We start from the raw sequence: 17,130 nt of genomic DNA on the forward strand, positions 1-17,130 counted from the left end.
TGATAGTAGCAGTTCAAGGCTGAATTCTCATGAAGGAGAGGACGATGGCTCACCCCACCCCCCACAGATGTACACACAGCCCAAGACGCAGGACATGGAGCACAGTGCTGCAAAGAGTTCTTTTATTTGAGGGCAGTGCTAGGCCAGGCGGATGGGAAGAGGCAGGCACAGACCCTGTGCCAGGCAGGGGGCCCGCAGACATGATGGGTAAGACAGGAGATGGCTGAAGAATGTTCTCGGCTGCAGGTACCAGGCCCGGGACAGGAGGCACTGAACCTACTTGACAGCCCACAGGGGCCAGACATGGGTGGCCAAAGTTTTTCCCACCCCCAGTGCCTACAAGAGGGCCAAAAAGGGCACCCTCTTCGTCCTCCTTCTCCTGTGGAATCCAGGCCTGAAGGGGGTCAGATTCTGCGGAGGCCAGACAGAGAGGGCACTCAGGGCGGTGGTGCTGCCTCGGCTGGGCGAAGACCCCCACCCCCTGACGGCAGGCAGTGGCCGGAAGCACACACGTTAAGGGAGGCCACAGCAACCCGCCCCACTGCACACACGGGCACACAGGGGCCTCAGGGCAGATCCCCTTCCTAGAGGAAAACCAAACCACACACAAGTGTCCCAGGCTCCTGCCTGTGGCCACAGGGCTGCAAAATGAAGGCTTGCCTGGGGTGTCACCTACTGGCTCTCCTCCCTGCCGGCAGCATGAGGGACAAAGACAAGTGGGTTCAGTTGCGTTCTCAGACGCAGGTCCAGGCTGAGTCCTGGCCCCAGCCAACAGGGGACAGAGGGAACCCCATGCGTTGAGGAGGGAGAGGTGTGGTTCCCATGGGTGACGTCAGGAGGAAGACATTACCCTTAGGGCCACCCTGTTGAAAAGACTGAAAACTGGCACTAAAAGGGACCCAAAGGGCAAGAGTGGGGTGGGGGAAGGGAGCTGGGACTCTGCTGGCTGGCCAGGTACTCACAGTGTCTGGTAGGTGCTGTCCTTGGCCTTGAGGAAGCGTAAGATGAAGAAGGCCGCTGCCTGCAGGCTCAGCACCAGCACGACACCCCCAATGAAGCTGGCCCCGTCAAAGCCAGGGCTGTGGGCTTCGGGAACTGGGGGGCTCCCTGCAGGGTGCAGGTCATAGCGGGTCACTGTGGACCAGGATCCCAACCCCACCCCGATAACCGGCGCAGGCCTCCTGGAGGCCCCAGTCCTCACAATGGGAGCCTCAAGCAGCAGGCTCAGAAGTTCGGCCCAATCTGTACCCCAATGTTCATAGCAGCAATGGTCACAGCCGCCAAACTGTGGAAAGAGCCAAGGTGCCCTTCAACAGATGAACGGATAAAGAAGATATGGTCCATATGTACAATGGAATATTATGCCTCCATCAGAAAGGATGAATACCCAACTTTTGTATCAACATGGACGGGACTGGAGGAGATTATGCTGAGTGAAATAAGTCAAGCAGAGAGAGTCAATTATATGATTTCACTTACTTACAGAGCATAAGGAATAACACGAAGGACATTAGGAGAAGGAAAGGAGAAGTGAATTGGGGGAAATCGGAGGGGGAGATGAAGCATGAGACACTGTGGACTCTGAGAAGCAAACTGAGGGTTTTGGAGGGGAGGGAAACTAGGGGATGGGTGAGCCTTGTGATGGGTATTAAGGAGGGCACAGATTGCATGGAGCACAGGGTGTGGTGCATAAACAATGAATCTTGGAACACTGAAAAAATTAAATTAAATTAAAAAAAAGAAAAAGTTTGGCCCAGATCCTGTGGCCAGCTGGGAAGTGCCCGGTGGGAGGGACAGTGCCTGGCTAGTGGCGGGGGCAGGGGTGGGGGGCGCTTGGCTCCAGCCCTGGCTCTGCTGCAGTTGCTCTGTGGCTTGATGTCTTTTTACATCCTCTCTGGGCTCAGGACGGCAAGGTCCTGAGAGCAATGAGCTCCCTTCTAGCCTCCCTATCCCACTCTGGCCGGGTGAGGTAAGGATGGACCCAGAAGCTGGGCCTCCAGACCCCTTTGGCTCAGAGTTTCTTTTGGCCTTGGTTCTCAGGGTTCAAAGCCAAAATGCAGATAATACTGTCCCTTTTCAATACTCCTAAGTCCTGACACCCTGGAGTCACCCGATGTCAGAGCCCTTACAGAAGGAAGAAGTGGGGGCCCAGGCCCTACCAAGCGCATAAATGGAGACTAGGTGATGTGATGTACATCAGAGGGAGAAGCTGGGTTCTGAGGACTAGACCCGCCCAAAGTCACCTCACAGTTAAGACAGAGCCAGTCACACAGTGTCCTCTAAACATTAAACATTTCTGCTCCTCCCCCCCACCCCGCCCCCGCCGCCCAGGCCCATCTTAGCGCCCAGTTGCCAGGCTGTCTGGGTGGCTCCCACCTGTGCCACGTTAGCCATCAACTCCCACTAGGGATTCGATTTCAGGCCCTAGGCCAGGTGCCAGGGCAGGGCTGGTGGCAGAAGGTGATTCTGGGGCAGTGGAGAGGGGCCCAGCTGGGAGCTGGGTGCACCTCTTGGTGGGTATAGCTTGTGTAAGGGGTCGGAGAATATGAAGGGCAAACGGTGGTCCCAGCTACACCACAGGGAGCCCCAGAGAAGGACACTGGGGGAAAAGTAGGAGAGGGAAGAAATGAGCTGCCCAAGACCGATCTAGGGCTCAGCCAGAAGGAGCTGAGTCATCAATAATTCAGCCTCCAAGATCAAGTTTCTGGCTTTAATTAACCAAAGCCTCTGCAGTCATCCCTATCAAGCCTGGTGACCTCTGGGCCCTGAGGGGCAGTGGGAACCAAGGGGCAGAGTTCTTGCTTCTGCTCTGCCAGGAGCCTGCTTTGTGAGGTAGTCACTGAACTACACCTCCCTGGTGGCCTGAGCCAGCCACAAATGCTTCAGCACCAAGGGCAGGTCCTGAGAGGGTCAGCCTGAGCTCCCAGAACTGGTCCGGGGAGAGGGACAGGAACCATCACTTCCTCATCTCTTTCTATGCATCAGACACTGAACTAGGCTCTCTACACCTGCTTGTAAAATCCTAGCCGCAATTCTGTGAGGTATTACCCAACCCACTTTACAGATGTGGGAACAGTCTCAGCAGGAGAAGTCACAGGGCTGAGGTCACAGGGCATGTCAGCGCCTGAGGCCAGCTGTCTTTGCTGGCCCCTCTAGTCCTTCCACCGCTCCCATCCTCCCGGGTAGCACCTACCTGTCGTGACTGTCTTTGGTTCATAGGTGGGGTAGTGGTGGGCAGCTGGAAAGACAGGGAATCCATACTAAATCACCTCTCCCACTCCCTGACTCCCGCCAAGAACCCAATCCAGGCCAACAGCTGGACTTCTGACTCACATCAGGACCCTGTTCCAGATCCAGGTCCAGCTAACATACTTTCAAGCCTCAGTTCATACAGTTCCTTCCACCAGATGTGCCCTCTCTCCATTTCTTTTAAGGGTCATCTTTGATGACACCTCCTCCAGAAAGCCCTCCCTCCATTCTCTTCTGAAATTCGGATTCTGAAGTCCTCACTGATTTAAATTAGATGAGCTAGCTTCTCCAGCCCCTCCACACATCTGTCCTGGATCCTTTGGCTATGCCAATTTTTAAATGGGGAAATACGCCAGAGAGGGGAAGGAACTTCTCAATGAGCTAAAGGAAGAACTGAAAGTGGACCCAGGTGTTCGTGAGCATAGTCTGCTCCCCGAGAGCAGCCGGTTCCTTCCTGGAGGGAAGGCTCTGTCTGGGGACACCTCAGCCCCCTCTCTCCAACTCAGCTTAGGTCAGCAGGAGTCCCCTTACCTGGACATGACTCCGAGCGGTTATAGACAGAGCAACCTTCCTTGGCCACCTCAGCTTGGGCCACACAGTGTCCTGGTGGGAGAAGGTATAGGGGAGAGATTTGGGGAGAGGGCCCAAGGCCCTGGGGTTCTGAACTGGGGGCACTCGATTTGGGGAGGGCCCACCTCCATACCTGGCTCCTCAGGCTGGCACTGCTCCCACACGCAGCCGGAGAGATTGTGTGCTTTGTGCCCCTCCACACAATGCTCACAGAGCTTGAGCTGTTTGCAGGCCCCTCGGACAGCTGGCCAGATGTTCATGCGGAGCAGAGCTCCCCGCCCAAAGCCTCGAGCTCCTTTACCTGGGAGTGGGAGCAACTCCTTGAAACTGAGCTGCACCAGCCCTTCCCTGCTACTGTGGTGCTCACCCTTTTGCACACATACACTCACCTGGATCCCCTAAGGCCCACTACATACCTGGAGTTTCCACAAGCACACGGTTGCACACACCCCAACCTCCCCCACATTCACCCAGAGTCCCCTCCCTTTGCATACACCCGGGGTTCCCTGATAGATGTGGAGCTCCCTATCCCAGACATACCTGGGGTCCCTTCACTTCCAAACACTTGGAGCCTATTGTATACGGTGCTCCACACATGGTTAGAACCCCCTTCACCCACCGCTTGAGCCCTGAACTCTCTGAAAAGTCCCCTCCAGCCCCCCGCCCCCCAGCCCAGACCGCTCCAGAACCGGCGGCTGGACGAAGGCAGGTTCCGCCTGCCCCTGCCCGGGCTGGGCCTCCAACAAGACCCTGGTCCGCGTTACCAGCCACAGCGAGCTGGACACACAGGAGAAGGCAGCAGCAGCCGCCACAGAGCGCGACCCGTAAGGCGCGGGGTCCCGGCGCGGCCATGGGCGGGGCGGGGCCGGGGGTCGGCGGAGAGCGGCTGTGGTGCGTCCCTCCCGGACTCGGTTCGGCTGGGATGTGGGAAGCGAGACCCAGGCAACCTGGGCGTGGCCAGGTGGGCGGGGTCATTCTGGGGCGGGGCAAGGCCCCCAGTCGGGGTGGGGCCCGGTCGTCGGGGGCGGGGTCATGTGGGGGCGTAGGTGGTGGGCGCGGCCTGGCCGAGCCTCGTTCCGCGATCTGGGCGGGGGCTCGGACAAAAGGGGGCGGGATCCAGGTGTGGTAGCAACGCCTGGTCCTGGGAGTCCTCGCCAGCAGCTTCCCGAACTTCGCGGGGTAGTTAGTATCCCTACTTCACAGGTGAGGAAACTAAGGCTCAGGAAAGGTGAGTGAGTAGGCGGAGGTCACAGTGCAAAATCTGGATTCGAAGCGAGGTGACTTTCCCGCAGGCTGGACCTTGTTGAGTGAACCCAAATAGGCCCCACGCCCGGGGAATGGTTTCCCCCGGCCGCTGGACTCTGACCGCCCACCTCGCTTCACCCCTTGCACCTTACTCTCTTCTGCCCCTCAGCTTTCCACCACGCCCTCTGACCAAGTTATTGGTCTCATTATTAGTAGGACAATTGGAGGTGTCCACAGACTTCCTTCCGCATCAACTCCTGCCCTGGCACCAGCCTCTTCTTGTTCCTTCCCCCTCTGTATCTTCTCCTCGGGTTCCTTAGAGGGCATCTCCTCTTTTTTCCCCCTTCTCTTTCATTTCCACTCTCTTTCCCCTTCTCTGCTGCCTCTCCTTTCCCTCCTTCCCCCTCTTCTTCCTGGTGGCCCAATTCCTTCCTGAGACCTATTCCACCTCTCCTGGGACCAATTTGGCCATTCCTCTGCCATTGGCTCTGATCTGAAAGCCATCAGGTCTCCTATCTCCATCTCCAGCCCAGTGTTCCATCCCCAGCTGCCACCTGTAACTAATAATACATAGTTCACACTACTGACCTCTTACTCTTAGTAGAGTATACATTCCATTAAGAGCTTAATTGCAGCTTCTCATCTAATGTCCATGACTACCCTCTAGGCATGGCTTTGTTATTCCCAGTTTGTGGGCTTCAGGAATAAAATCTGGCACCTGGCAGGCTCAGTCAGAAGAGCATGTGGTTCTTGATTTTGGGGTCATGGGTGTAGAGATAACTAAAATAAGAAAATAAATAAATAAACTTTAAAAAAAGAAGTAAAATCACCTGCCCACAGGCACATGGTTACAATGAGGGGGGATAGGATGTGAATCCAGGACCCAGTGGGTCCATCTGCTTCCTGGGCACCTTCACCTGAGTGTGTCCCAGACCCCTAAAACTGCCCCATTTCTCTTCCTCAATCACGATACTTCCTTTTTCCTTCAAAACACGTATCAGGGCACCTGGATGGCTCAGTGGGTTAAAGCCTCTGCCTTCGGCTCAGGTCATGATCTCGGGGTCCTGAGATGGAGCCCCGCATTGGGCTCTCTGCTCGGCAGGGAGACTGCTTCCTCCCTGCCTCTCTGCCTACCTGTGATCTCTGTCTGTCAAATAAATAAATAAAATCTTAAAAAAAAAACACATATCAAATGTGTAATTAATTGCTCTTTTGTATCCTAGGCTGTAATTTCTATGAAAGCAGGAGCCATGTTTATCTTTTTCTGCAGTTAACTCCCTCTACACTTAAGGGCTAAGTAGGTGTTTATTAAATAAACAGATTGGATCATGTTGTGACTGAATGTTTGTCCTGTCCTTCTGGTCTGTGAGACCCTCAAGGGGCCCCCTACTTAGAATCATTTTAAGTGTTTTTTTTTTTTTTTTAAAGATTTTATTTATTTATTTGACAGAGAGAGATCACAAGTAGGCAGAGAGGCAGACAGAGAGAGGAGGAAGCAGGCTCCCCACTGAGCAGAGAACCCGATGCGGGACTCGATCCCAGGACCCTGAGATCATGACCTAAGCTGAAGGCAGTGGCTTAACCCACTGAGCCACCCAGGCGCTCTTAAGTGTTTATTTGTAGATTGTCCATCTTTCCCCATCAGAATGGTGCTCTGTGAAATCAAGGATTTTTGTTCATTGCCTTATCCTCTGTCCCTAGAACCATGCCCGGAAAGTAGCACATGCTCAGTAAAACTTTACTGAACATTGAAAATGCAGGGATGTGGGGGTGCTGGGCTGGTTCAGTTTGTAGAGCATGTGACTTGGTCTTCAGGTTGTGAGTTTGAGACCCATGTGTGGCATGGAGTTTACTTAAGAAAAGAAAGAATTAAAAGAAAGAAAAAAGAAAAGAAAATGCAGGGATGTGGCCAGATCATCTCTCTGTCCATAACACCCACTCAAAGCCCAGGGAACTGTCAGTAAATATCGGGTGAATGAACAAATGGGTCTGTGTTAAGAATGTGTGCACAGACGATGCCCAGATTCTTGGGGGGCTTGAGCAGGGGCTTGTGTGGATATTATCTGTGCCTCAGATACACACCCATCTTCCATGAAGACCTAGGCCCATGGGATTCCCCAAATTGAAGAGGGAACGGTAAGGGAAGAAGTCTTACCTGGAATCGAGCGCTCATAGCCACCTGGTGGTCACCTCGGGAACTACAGGTGTTGTCAGCCCTGGTCAAACTTGACTCCCAGGTGAGTTTAGGATGGAATGGAAGGCACACTGGATTTGCAGATAAACCAGCTTCACGTCCCAGCTCTGCCATATACTGTGTGACTGGGGCCAAGTCCTTCAGCTTCTCTAGGCTTCACCCATGAAATGGGGATACAGGGTTGTTCTAATCCCTGGCATCTGGTCTGGCACCTGGGAGGTGGGAAGGACTGGACAGGGTATCAGTAGTGGGGAGGAAGCAAAGAGATAGGGCAGAGGACATGAGGAGAATAGAAGAGGAAGGGACAGCCCTTTCTCTAGATAGCGGATCTTTGGGGAAGAGAGACCCAGGTGGCAGTGATGGCCTCCATTGTCCCATTGGCATCGGGCAGTTTTGAAGTATGGAGGGAGCGCCCGTGGGAAAATCCATAGCTTCACTTGAGTCTCTTGGGTGTCTGGGGTTTCTCATGGCTGGAAATATCACTGTACTCTTTTCCTCCCCCGACTGCCTGAGGATCACCTTCCATTTGGAACGACCCTGTGGCTCTCTGGATCAGGAAGTTTTAGCCAACCAACTACTTCAGTGGAAATGTGGTCGTTGATGTTCTTCACAGCGAGAAGGCAACAGTATCTAAGGCAGAACTTTGGGGGAAAACCAGCCAAAATATTATAAGACCATTCCAGATGTCATCTTTATATTTGGAGTCAGAACCCATGTTGACAGTGGCGCAGCAACTGGCTTGGGCGTGATTTACAATTCCTTGGATTGTGAAAGAAAAATGAACCCAAAGACAGCCTTGCAAGACATGGTCAGCTTGAGAAGAAAAAGACCTCAAGAAAAGAGCAAGTAGGACATGAGAACAGAATAAAGAATGTCAGGCACCACACAGGCCCTTGCTGGCTCAGGCCAAAAGGACTAAAGACTCTGCAGATGTTTCATGAGAGGATTAATTAACTATGAACATTTGTAAAATAAAATAAAATAAAATAAAATAAAGAACTATTACTGCCACTCAGAATAGCAGAAGATAATCTCTCACATAGTTCTTTCCTGCCAACTTGCCAGCCACCTTCTCCCGACCCAGAGACCAGAGGCGAAGTTGCTGGAACCCAGCTCAGATGGGGAAGAGAGTGGACACCTGAGTTCTGGGGGGCCGATGCCCCTGTATGCTCTCTCTTTTGCGCCCCCCCATCCTGGACACTGGGCATATCAGTACTCTCCACTTTCTCTAGACGCTGCTTTTTACTCCAAGCATCCTGCTGTAATGCTGGGTGCTGTGGTGGCACGGAACAGAACAAAGTCTCTCCCCTCATGGAGCTTATATTCTGGTGAGGCTGATGTGAGGTAAAAAAGAAAATACATAAATAAACACAAATTTAGGAATGTGAAGCTCTGAGAAATAATAACTCAAGGAAAGAGGGGAGAGCAGGTGGGGTGATTTAGGACAAAGGTTCGGGAAGCCTGTTTCAGGGTTGACGTGAAGGCAGAGGCTTGAATGAAGTGAAGGGGTTCTGGGTGAAGGGAAGGCCAGGACCCTTTGCAAGGACACATTCACCCGCAATCTGTGCCCTCAGTGGTGACGTTCCCTGGGGCTTTTCTGCTCACTGACTGAGATCATCTAGCCCTAGAAACTCAATTACTACCTGCACACCTATGCCTTCCAGGTGTCCTCCTTCTGCCAGATACGCTACTGGTAGCTAACACAGTGCTGAGAATGTGCCGGGCCCTCCCACCAATCCTGAGGTAGATACTAACATTACCCTCTCTTACAGATGAGAAGACAGGCGCAGAGTGCTGAAGAAATTCCCCCAAAGTAACACAGCGTGGAAATGCAGGAACTAGGATTTGACCACCTCTACCCCCAACTCACCACATCCAACTGGAAATGCATCACCTTCCTCAGCCCCTACGCTCTCCTCTTTCCTTGTACTCTGCTGCTGGCCCGTCACCTCCTTCCCCCTGCCCCACACTGACTGAGGGAACTACAGCAGTGCCACGGTCAGGGGAGAAGTCAGTGGGGCCTGGGATCTGAGCCCCTCTGGTTTCCTGAAGCCCTAACCTGATCCCTGTCCTCCACCACCATCCCACAGGCCTGGAGGGATCCACTGAGGATCAAAGCTAGAGACAGAGGAAGGAGAAGCAGCCAGTTTCTCTCCCCCTGGGCACATCTGTCACCTCTGGAAAAGTCAGCTGAATGGTGTATTTCCCTGGGACAAAGGACAGGCAGGGCTGGGGAAGATGGAGCTCCTTCTCCGTGCCCTACCCTGCCAGAATGCCTAAGATGGGGGGTTGTGAGAGGTGCCTGCCCTGGGGACTGTGCTGCCAGGTTTTCTGCTTCCAAGTTCTTCCTGGCTCCCCCTCTCCTGCTGCTTCGGGGAAGTGCCCCCCCTTGCTGGCTTTCCAGATCCCTGAATAAATAATTCAGGTTTTGAAATCTTGCCAGGCCCACCCCTCCCGCGCTGGGAGGGCGCTATTGGGCTGACATGAGTGACGTCATGCAGCTCCTTATCCCAGCCCCAGCATCACGAGGACCTTCCCAGGCAGCACCTCACCTGCCTGGTCACTGTCAGTGCAGACCCTCTACCTTGTCCCTCTCACCCTGGAACTCATTCACCACAGTCACCCGGTATCTTCATTCCAAGCTACCTTACAACCCTCTTCACTGTGTTTTGTCCCCTGGGTACCTCAGCACTTGTGACAGGGTCATGGTGACCTGAAGTCCTATCATCTGGACACTCCATCTTCTCTTTCCCTTGCCATCACCTCTGCCACCCTGGGATCCTTGAGCTCCATCATGTCACAGTCACCCTGACACTGCTATGGTTGCCCTGGGGGCTTCTTTTTCTTTGGCAGCGTCTCATGGCCACCATCCCCCAGGATCCTGTCACCTTGCTCATACTGTCACTGCCACCCACTTCCCTGCTCCTTCGTGCTGCTGTCACCATCACCTCAGGGCCCCATCATCTTGGCAACCCCCATCATCCTCACGGAGGACGCCCATTCAGCTTCATCACTCCGTCTCCGTCACCCGAATTCCGTCGGTCCCTGCCACCTGAGGGTCCCATCACCCCCACAGTCTTTCCAGGGCCCCTTTCTGCTTCCCCTTATATATTCCCCGCAACCTTCCTAAGACTTCTCCAAGGTATCCCACCGGCGCTTCCCCTCCCCCAGAAATCCCGGCCCGCAGAGGGCGCCGCGTCAAGGACAGCGCGGGCCGAGTGGGGAGGGGGCGGGGCCGCGGCCACGGTCGCTTTTTATGAATGGGGGAGCGGGCGGTGCGAGGCCTCATTACTATGCCTCGCCGACGCGCGCTGCGCCCCGGCGCGACGCACCCATTGGCCCGTCGGGCCGCTGACGTCACCGAACCAGGGGCCGGGGGCGGGGCGGGGCGGGTGACTCACGCCGCTTCTCCCGCGGCCGCGGGGGCTTCTCCGGGTCCGCGGAAACCCTTCGCCGCCCGGACCCGAGCAGAGCCTCCACGCGGCCCAGCCGCACCAGGTCCCGAGAGGTAAGTAGGGGGCCCCGCTGCAGGCATGAGGCATCCGGAAGGGCACGCAGGATGCTGGAGAGAAGGGCCAGCGGACAGGCTCCCGGCGGCCGGCAGAGGTCGGAGGTTAAGACCGAGAATCCAGAATCTGGGTTAGCAGGCGGGGACCCAATGTCCGGGGTGCTGAGAACCGTCATCTGGGTGACCCCGCGTGGGTGCGCTCTCCTCCAAGGCCCAAGGCCCTGGAGGGACTGATGGTCCTCTGAGATTGGGCTGGCAGGAGTCATCGGAGGCAGGGCCCCAGGTGTCCGAGCAAGAGGTGTCTCACTTAAGGATCAAGACACACGGGCAGGATGCGGAGTCAGGCCCAAGATCCAGGTGTCTGGGCAGAAGGAGGGTTCTGACTCAGGGATCCGGGCCTCCAGCAGAGGGTGTCTGTTCCAAAGACCCAGAGGACCAGGCAGAAAGAGGGGTCTGGCGGGGACAGAAGTCTGGGCTCGTGTGTGTTGGGGGTGGGGCTGAGTTTCTAGGTGGTGTTACCCGGGGAGTGCAGGGTGGGGGCTGGAGGGAGCTTCACGCGCATTCTCTGGGGGCGGAGCCTCGGGCTGGCAATACTGAGACTCGTGAGGGGTCTGGCAAGCCTCAGAAACTAAGCGTCATCCTCCCTGATGGGGAGGGAGCAGAGCTACCCTCAGTCTAGAGATGTGTTTCCCTTCCCCAGTCCTAGGCCTACCTGGCATCTCCAGAATCCTACCGGCCCCCCATCCACTTATGGTAGCCTTCACCAGGTTCTCTGCTGGTCACACACGTGGGAGAAAGAGGCCTGTGGGGCCCAGGGAGTTGGAAGGGAGAGTGGAAGGACCCAGTACAGTGAGAGGAAAATAGGTCCCTCCTGGAGTGAGGGTGGGGGTGGGCAGGGGGAGACAATAGTATCCTGGAAGAAGCCCTGGGTCATGAGTGGGGGACAAGGCACTGGGACCCAATCAGGTATCCTGAGGAGACACACTCACAATGTATCCTGAGTGGCAGCTTGTCCGGTTCAGACCCTTTCGCCCAGCACCCAGCCCGCCAGCTTCTCACAGGGCCTTTCTCCTACAGGTACCATGATGTGGGGTGCAGGCAGCCCCCTGGCTTGGCTCTCCGCCGGCTCAGGCAACGTGAATGTGAGCAGCGTGGGCTCAACAGAGGGGTCCACAGGCCCAGCCGCCCCGCTGCCCTCCCCCAGGGCCTGGGACGTGGTGCTGTGCATCTCAGGCACCCTGGTGTCCTGTGAGAACGCGCTGGTGGTGGCCATCATTGTGGGCACTCCCACGTTCCGTGCCCCCATGTTCCTGCTGGTGGGCAGCCTGGCTGTGGCCGACCTGCTGGCGGGCCTGGGCCTGGTCCTGCACTTCGCTGCTGTGTTCTGCATTGGCTCGGTGGAAATGAGCCTGGTGCTGGTTGGCGTGCTGGCGATGGCCTTTACTGCCAGCGTGGGCAGCCTGCTGGCCATCACTGTCGACCGCTACCTTTCCCTGTACAATGCCCTCACCTACTATTCAGAGACAACGGTGACTCGGACCTATGTGATGCTGGCCCTAGTGTGGGGGGGCGCACTGGGCCTGGGGCTGCTCCCTGTGCTGGCCTGGAACTGTCTGGATGCCCGGGCCACATGTGGTGTGGTATATCCGCTCTCCAAGAACCATCTGGTGGTCCTGGCCGTTGCCTTCTTCATGGTGTTTGGCATCATGTTGCAGCTCTATGCCCAGATCTGCCGCATCGTCTGCCGCCATGCCCAGCAGATTGCCCTCCAACGGCATCTGCTGCCTGCCTCCCACTATGTGGCCACCCGAAAGGGCATTGCCACGCTGGCCGTGGTGCTTGGCGCCTTTGCCGCCTGTTGGCTGCCCTTCACTGTCTACTGCCTGCTGGGTGATGCCCACTCTCCACCCCTCTACACCTATCTCACCCTGCTCCCCGCGACCTATAACTCCATGATCAACCCCATCATCTACGCCTTCCGCAACCAGGACGTGCAGAAGGTGCTGTGGGCCATCTGCTGCTGTTGTTCCTCTTCCAAGATCCCCTTCCGATCCCGTTCCCCCAGTGACGTCTAGTCCTATACTGGTGACCCTCCAGCCCTGATCACTACAGAATTCCAGAATGTTAGGTCCTCCAGGGCTTTGTTCCAACCTCCCAGCTCCACACCTCCAAGACTCAGCTGGTTCTGGAGTTCTAGGACCGGGTGTTTCACAAGATTCTGTCCAGATCCCTCCAGGGCCCCGCTGGCTCCATGGTTCTAGAATGTTCAGGTGGCCAGGGTTCCACTCAGAAATATCCCACAACCCAGCTGGCTTGGAGTTCCAGAATGCTGCTGGGTGTTTTATAGTGCCATTCCAAGTCCCTGATCTCCCCCCACCCCCCTTTGACCTTAATCATGTCACTTTACTTTCGGGTTCCCGAGCTAAAGAGTCAGAGAGGTTAGTCACTCAGTTGCCTAGATAGGAGAAAGAAAGAAAAATGTATCTATTTATATGTGCACATACAAAAAGAGTATCTATTTATAATTTATTTATTTACCTATTTATTTACTTATTTATTTACGGGCGGTAAGGGGAAAAAAAAGAGATCCACACCTTGAAATCCAGGCCATACCAGGGTACCCCCCAGTCCCCACATCCCCATTGCTGACCTCAGTTCCTAGAAGGGGGAAAGGGAGAAAGAGAAACCACGTATTTTGTTATTATTTTTGCTTATTTTTTATCAAAGAGATCATAGAAACCAGAGCCTTCTCCCCAGGCCCGCCCCTCTCGGGTTTACTGGGAGAACACACCAGCCTCTGGTTTTTTATTTTTTTAAGAAGCCATCACCTGAGCAACCGAGAATTCCTCTGCGCTGGGGGCCGGCTGCCCTCTGGTGGCCGTTCGGGGGAAACTGCAGCCCGGCCAGGCAGCCGGGACCAGAACACGCGCCACCCCAAGTCCACTCCAGCCTGGCATCCAGCGCCACAGCCAGGACCTGGGGGCCAGGCCCCACCTTGAGGTGCCCTAGAGGAGGCAGGGTGTGAGCCAACACCTGACCCCTCTGCCAACCGGGGTATGGCCTCCAGTGCTCCCCTATCCCTATCCCCAACCCATTGCTCAATAAAGAATGATTTTGTGATAAGACTGTTTCTGTTTCTGTCTCTATGCGTGGAGGGGCTGGAGTGGACCCGATGTGGGCGGAGAGCCTGGAATGGCAGGGGATTAGATCGGACCTGGGAGCCTGTGGAGGGATCTGGGGAAGCTCCAGAGGCAGGGAGGAGTGAGGCTGACAGGTGACACACCCGCCCCTTTAGAGGCTGAGCTAATGGGCCCCTCTGCTCTGCTCAGACCCAGGCACTGCCAGGCAAGGACCCTACCTTTCCTTTTTTTTAATATTTTGTTTATATATTTGTCAGAAGGAGAGCACCCACGTGCACAAGCTGGGGGAACGGGAGGCAGAGGGAGAAGCAAGCTCCTAGCTGAGCAGGGAGCCCCCATGCAGAACTCCAACCCAGGACCCCAGGATCATGAATCAACCAGAAGGCAGAGACTTAGCCAACTGAGCCACCCAGGCATCCCAAGGATCCCATCTTTTTCTGAGGACAGGAACCAGGGTGCTAACCCCTTCTCCGGTTGAGAATGCACTTTTGTTTGGAGCTTTGGTGTGAAGTTGATGCTCAAAGCATATCCATCTCCTTAATAACAGCTCCTTCTAACTGTGGGTGTTTACTGTGTGCCAGGCACTACCCCGAGTGTACTGCCTATGTTACCTCTTTTATGCTGAACAAGCCTCCCATGGGACCAGCAGTATCTTCTCCATTTTACAGATGAGAAAACTGAGGTCATGGGAGGGTTAGTGACTGGCCGAGGGAACATCCATTTCCACAACCTGTGCTCCATTAGCCAATGGCCTCTCCTCTCCTTCCTTCCCAAGCCTGGAGCTCAGGACATTCTGGACCCTGATTTGTGTTGGGATTCATTCTTGGAGCCAGAGGCCACATTTGGGAGGAGGTTGGAGGGACTATGGTCATTCTGGAACTGAAAGAGCTTCTTTTCTATCCAAAGGCCAGTGATGGTAAGTGTGTGCATTTGAGGACATAAGTGTGCGGGTCCCAAGTAATAGTGTTTCAGAACAAGAAAGAGTATGTTTACCAGGCAAGGGCAGCCACAGTTTTGGAAGTGTGGCTGAAGAGGAAGCTGTTTCTTGGCTTGCAAGGCCTCTCAGCCTCCCAGGGCTCCCAGGTAGGCAAAACCTAGAGAAGGAACCCTTAGAACACCCCCCCCCATTATACAGACAGGGAGACTGAGGCCTGATGTTGAACAGTCATTGCTCAAACCCACACAGCTGTGCCAGGCTAAGACTCAGGTCTTTCTCCATTTCCCTGGCCAAGAGCCCTTACACCTAGTGTTCAAGGCTCCTCCCCAACACTGGCCACAGGACCCCAAGGGGAGTGGACCTGCCAACAGGGGAAGGGTCAGAGCTGGTGGAAGGCAGACCTAGGCTGAGCTACACACAGCTCCATTCCAAATACAAAACAGGGGGTCCCACCAGGTCAGAGGGAGACTTCTTTCCCCACCTTCCTGGAAGGTCCTCGGGAAAAGACACCCACTCAGCAAGTACCTCTCCATGCCAAGCTTTGGCCCAAATATTTCACACATCACCGTGACCCTTTGAGTGGTATTGTTCTCCTCATTTTACAGAAGAGGAAGTTGAGGCTCTGAGCAAAAAAGCCCTCGGGACGCCTGGGTGGCTCAGTTGGTTAAGCAGCTGCCTTTGGTTCAGGTCATGATCCTAGGGTCCTGGAATCGAGTCCCGCATCGGGCTCCTTGCTCGGCAGGGAGCCTGCTTCTCCCTCTGCCTCTGCCTGCCTCTCTGTCTGCCTGTGCTCACTCGCTCTCTCTCCCTCTGTCTCTGACAAATAAATAAATAAAATCTTAAAAAAAAAAAAAGCCCTCATTCATTCACTGCCCTCCTTGCAGACAACTTCAATTTCATAGAGGAGACTGTAATAAAGAAACAAGTTTAAGATTTGGTCATGTCAGAGAGCAGAGTCCTGGGGGAGAAATAAAGCAGGGAAAGGGCATGGGGAGTACATGTAATCTTTAAAGGAAGGAATCCCAAGAAAGGCCTCACTGAAGGTGACAACAGATCTACCTAAAGTCACATAGCAAAGGGCCAAACTGGGATTTGAATTTGGGTCCATTTGACTCCAAATCTGTTTCTATCTGGGGTAAGGGAGTGAGTTTCAAGAGGAATACAGAAACAGCAAGCAAGGAAACCCCGGGCAGGGAGCCCTGTCCCCAGGCTGGGGAGAAGTTGGAGGTCTCTGGGCACCCCCACACCTTTGGGAGAGGCGGTGTGAAGAAGGACCTCCTTGCTGCCTCACCCATGTTCCCAAGGAGCCTCCACCAGCAAGGGGGTGGGGAGACGGACCAGAAGGAGAGGGTCCAAGTGCCCATACTATTCTGGCAGGCTTGGCCCTTTGCCTCCCCCATCCCAGCTCCTGGCTCCAGAGCTCAGCAAAGCCAAAGCTCTTTGTCTAGGAGAGCCTGGGGTAGGCTGCCACGCTGTGGGCCCTAGTCTGTTTGCCTGCCCCTGGTAGTATGGTGGACCTGAGACATTGCTGGAAGTCCATATCTGGCGTCTCTCTGCCTTGGGTTCTGGGCTCAACCTGAGGGATATCTCAGTCTGCTCCTCGGGTTGGAGCCCATGTGCGTGGTGGGGTTGGCTGGCTTCTCCCTCCTCCAAGGATTCTGTAGATACAGCTCAGGTCCTCCCTGCACCCCTACCCTCTGCTTCCTCCCTGCACCCCTACCCTCAAGCCTCCTTGGCTAAGTCCTCTTGTGACCATGAAGATGTGGTTTATACAAAACACCTTGCTATACTTCTCGAGTAAATATTATAGAGAAGTCTTGCCCTCTTCATCAGCATAGGGGCCCCTGAACGCAGGGCTGTGTGTCCTCCGCTGAAGGGAGAAGGAACATGTCTGCCCTCTCAAGCTAAAGACTTCTCTGTCTCCTACTGCCTTAGATTCATCTGGTTCTCAACCTGGAGCTACTCAGCACTGGTGAGTGCATGTCTGGTACATATGTGTGTGGGGAGGGGGTTGTTTGGGGGGTGGGGGGTGTCCAAGGCCCTGATGCTTTTCCACCCCCACGCCTGATACTACCAGCTACAGAGGCTTGGGAGGTGAGCTGGGCAATGGATTGGGGGAGGCAAGGGCTGGAGCCCTGAGCCCTGCCTTCTTGCCTGGGTAAGCCCTAGGGCCCATCTTTCCCTCCCTTCTTCCCAGGTCCTGTGTGGGGGAGGGGAGGAGCCCCGAGTGCTGAGCCCCCGCCGGGGCCATGACCGCCTCTCCCTGCAATAAGTGAGGAGACAGCAG

The 17,130-nt window shown here is 55.1% G+C and overlaps 2 protein-coding genes across 3 annotated transcripts; one reads left to right on the forward strand and one right to left on the reverse strand.

Annotated features, from left to right (window-relative positions):
• On the reverse strand, positions 1 to 4,671 carry CD164L2 (CD164 molecule like 2). Of its 2 annotated transcripts, XM_044236341.1 has the most exons (6): positions 4,584 to 4,671; positions 3,953 to 4,120; positions 3,781 to 3,852; positions 3,194 to 3,238; positions 963 to 1,107; positions 1 to 584 (listed from the first exon to the last, which is right to left on the reverse strand). In XM_044236341.1, the coding sequence occupies exons 1-6, from the start codon at positions 4,669 to 4,671 to the stop codon at positions 50 to 52; spliced, it is 1,053 nt and encodes a 350-aa protein (XP_044092276.1). In that variant the 3' UTR covers positions 1 to 49. The 2 variants fall into 2 exon arrangements, with proteins under 2 accessions (XP_044092276.1, XP_044092277.1); XM_044236342.1 differs by lacking the exon at positions 4,584 to 4,671 and having other exon boundaries at positions 326 to 411; positions 3,953 to 4,174.
• A 6,036-nt stretch (positions 4,672 to 10,707) lies between these two features.
• GPR3 (G protein-coupled receptor 3) lies at positions 10,708 to 13,867 on the forward strand. Its single transcript, XM_044236343.1, has 2 exons — positions 10,708 to 10,766; positions 11,844 to 13,867. The coding sequence occupies exon 2, from the start codon at positions 11,849 to 11,851 to the stop codon at positions 12,839 to 12,841; it is 993 nt and encodes a 330-aa protein (XP_044092278.1). The 5' UTR covers positions 10,708 to 10,766; positions 11,844 to 11,848; the 3' UTR covers positions 12,842 to 13,867.
• Positions 13,868 to 17,130: the final 3,263 nt, after the last annotated feature.

Source organism: Neovison vison, chromosome 2 (assembly GCF_020171115.1).
Source record: "Neovison vison isolate M4711 chromosome 2, ASM_NN_V1, whole genome shotgun sequence".
In the NCBI taxonomy this organism is placed as follows: domain Eukaryota; kingdom Metazoa; phylum Chordata; class Mammalia; order Carnivora; family Mustelidae; genus Neogale; species Neogale vison.

Excerpts from the sequence above, each read along its gene's own strand:
- CD164L2 (XM_044236341.1), bottom strand. The coding sequence starts at position 4,671 with ATGGCCGCGCCGGGACCCCGCGCCTTACGGGTCGCGCTCTGTGGCGGC. Across the intron at positions 1,108-3,193 it reads ACCAAAGACAGTCACGACAG|GGAGCCCCCCAGTTCCCGAA; the intron begins GTAGGTGCTACC and ends TGCACCCTGCAG. Across the intron at positions 585-962 it reads GACAGCACCTACCAGACACT|GAAGGGGATCTGCCCTGAGG; the intron begins GTGAGTACCTGG and ends GTTTTCCTCTAG.
- GPR3 (XM_044236343.1), top strand. The coding sequence starts at position 11,849 with ATGATGTGGGGTGCAGGCAGCCCCCTGGCTTGGCTCTCCGCCGGCTCA.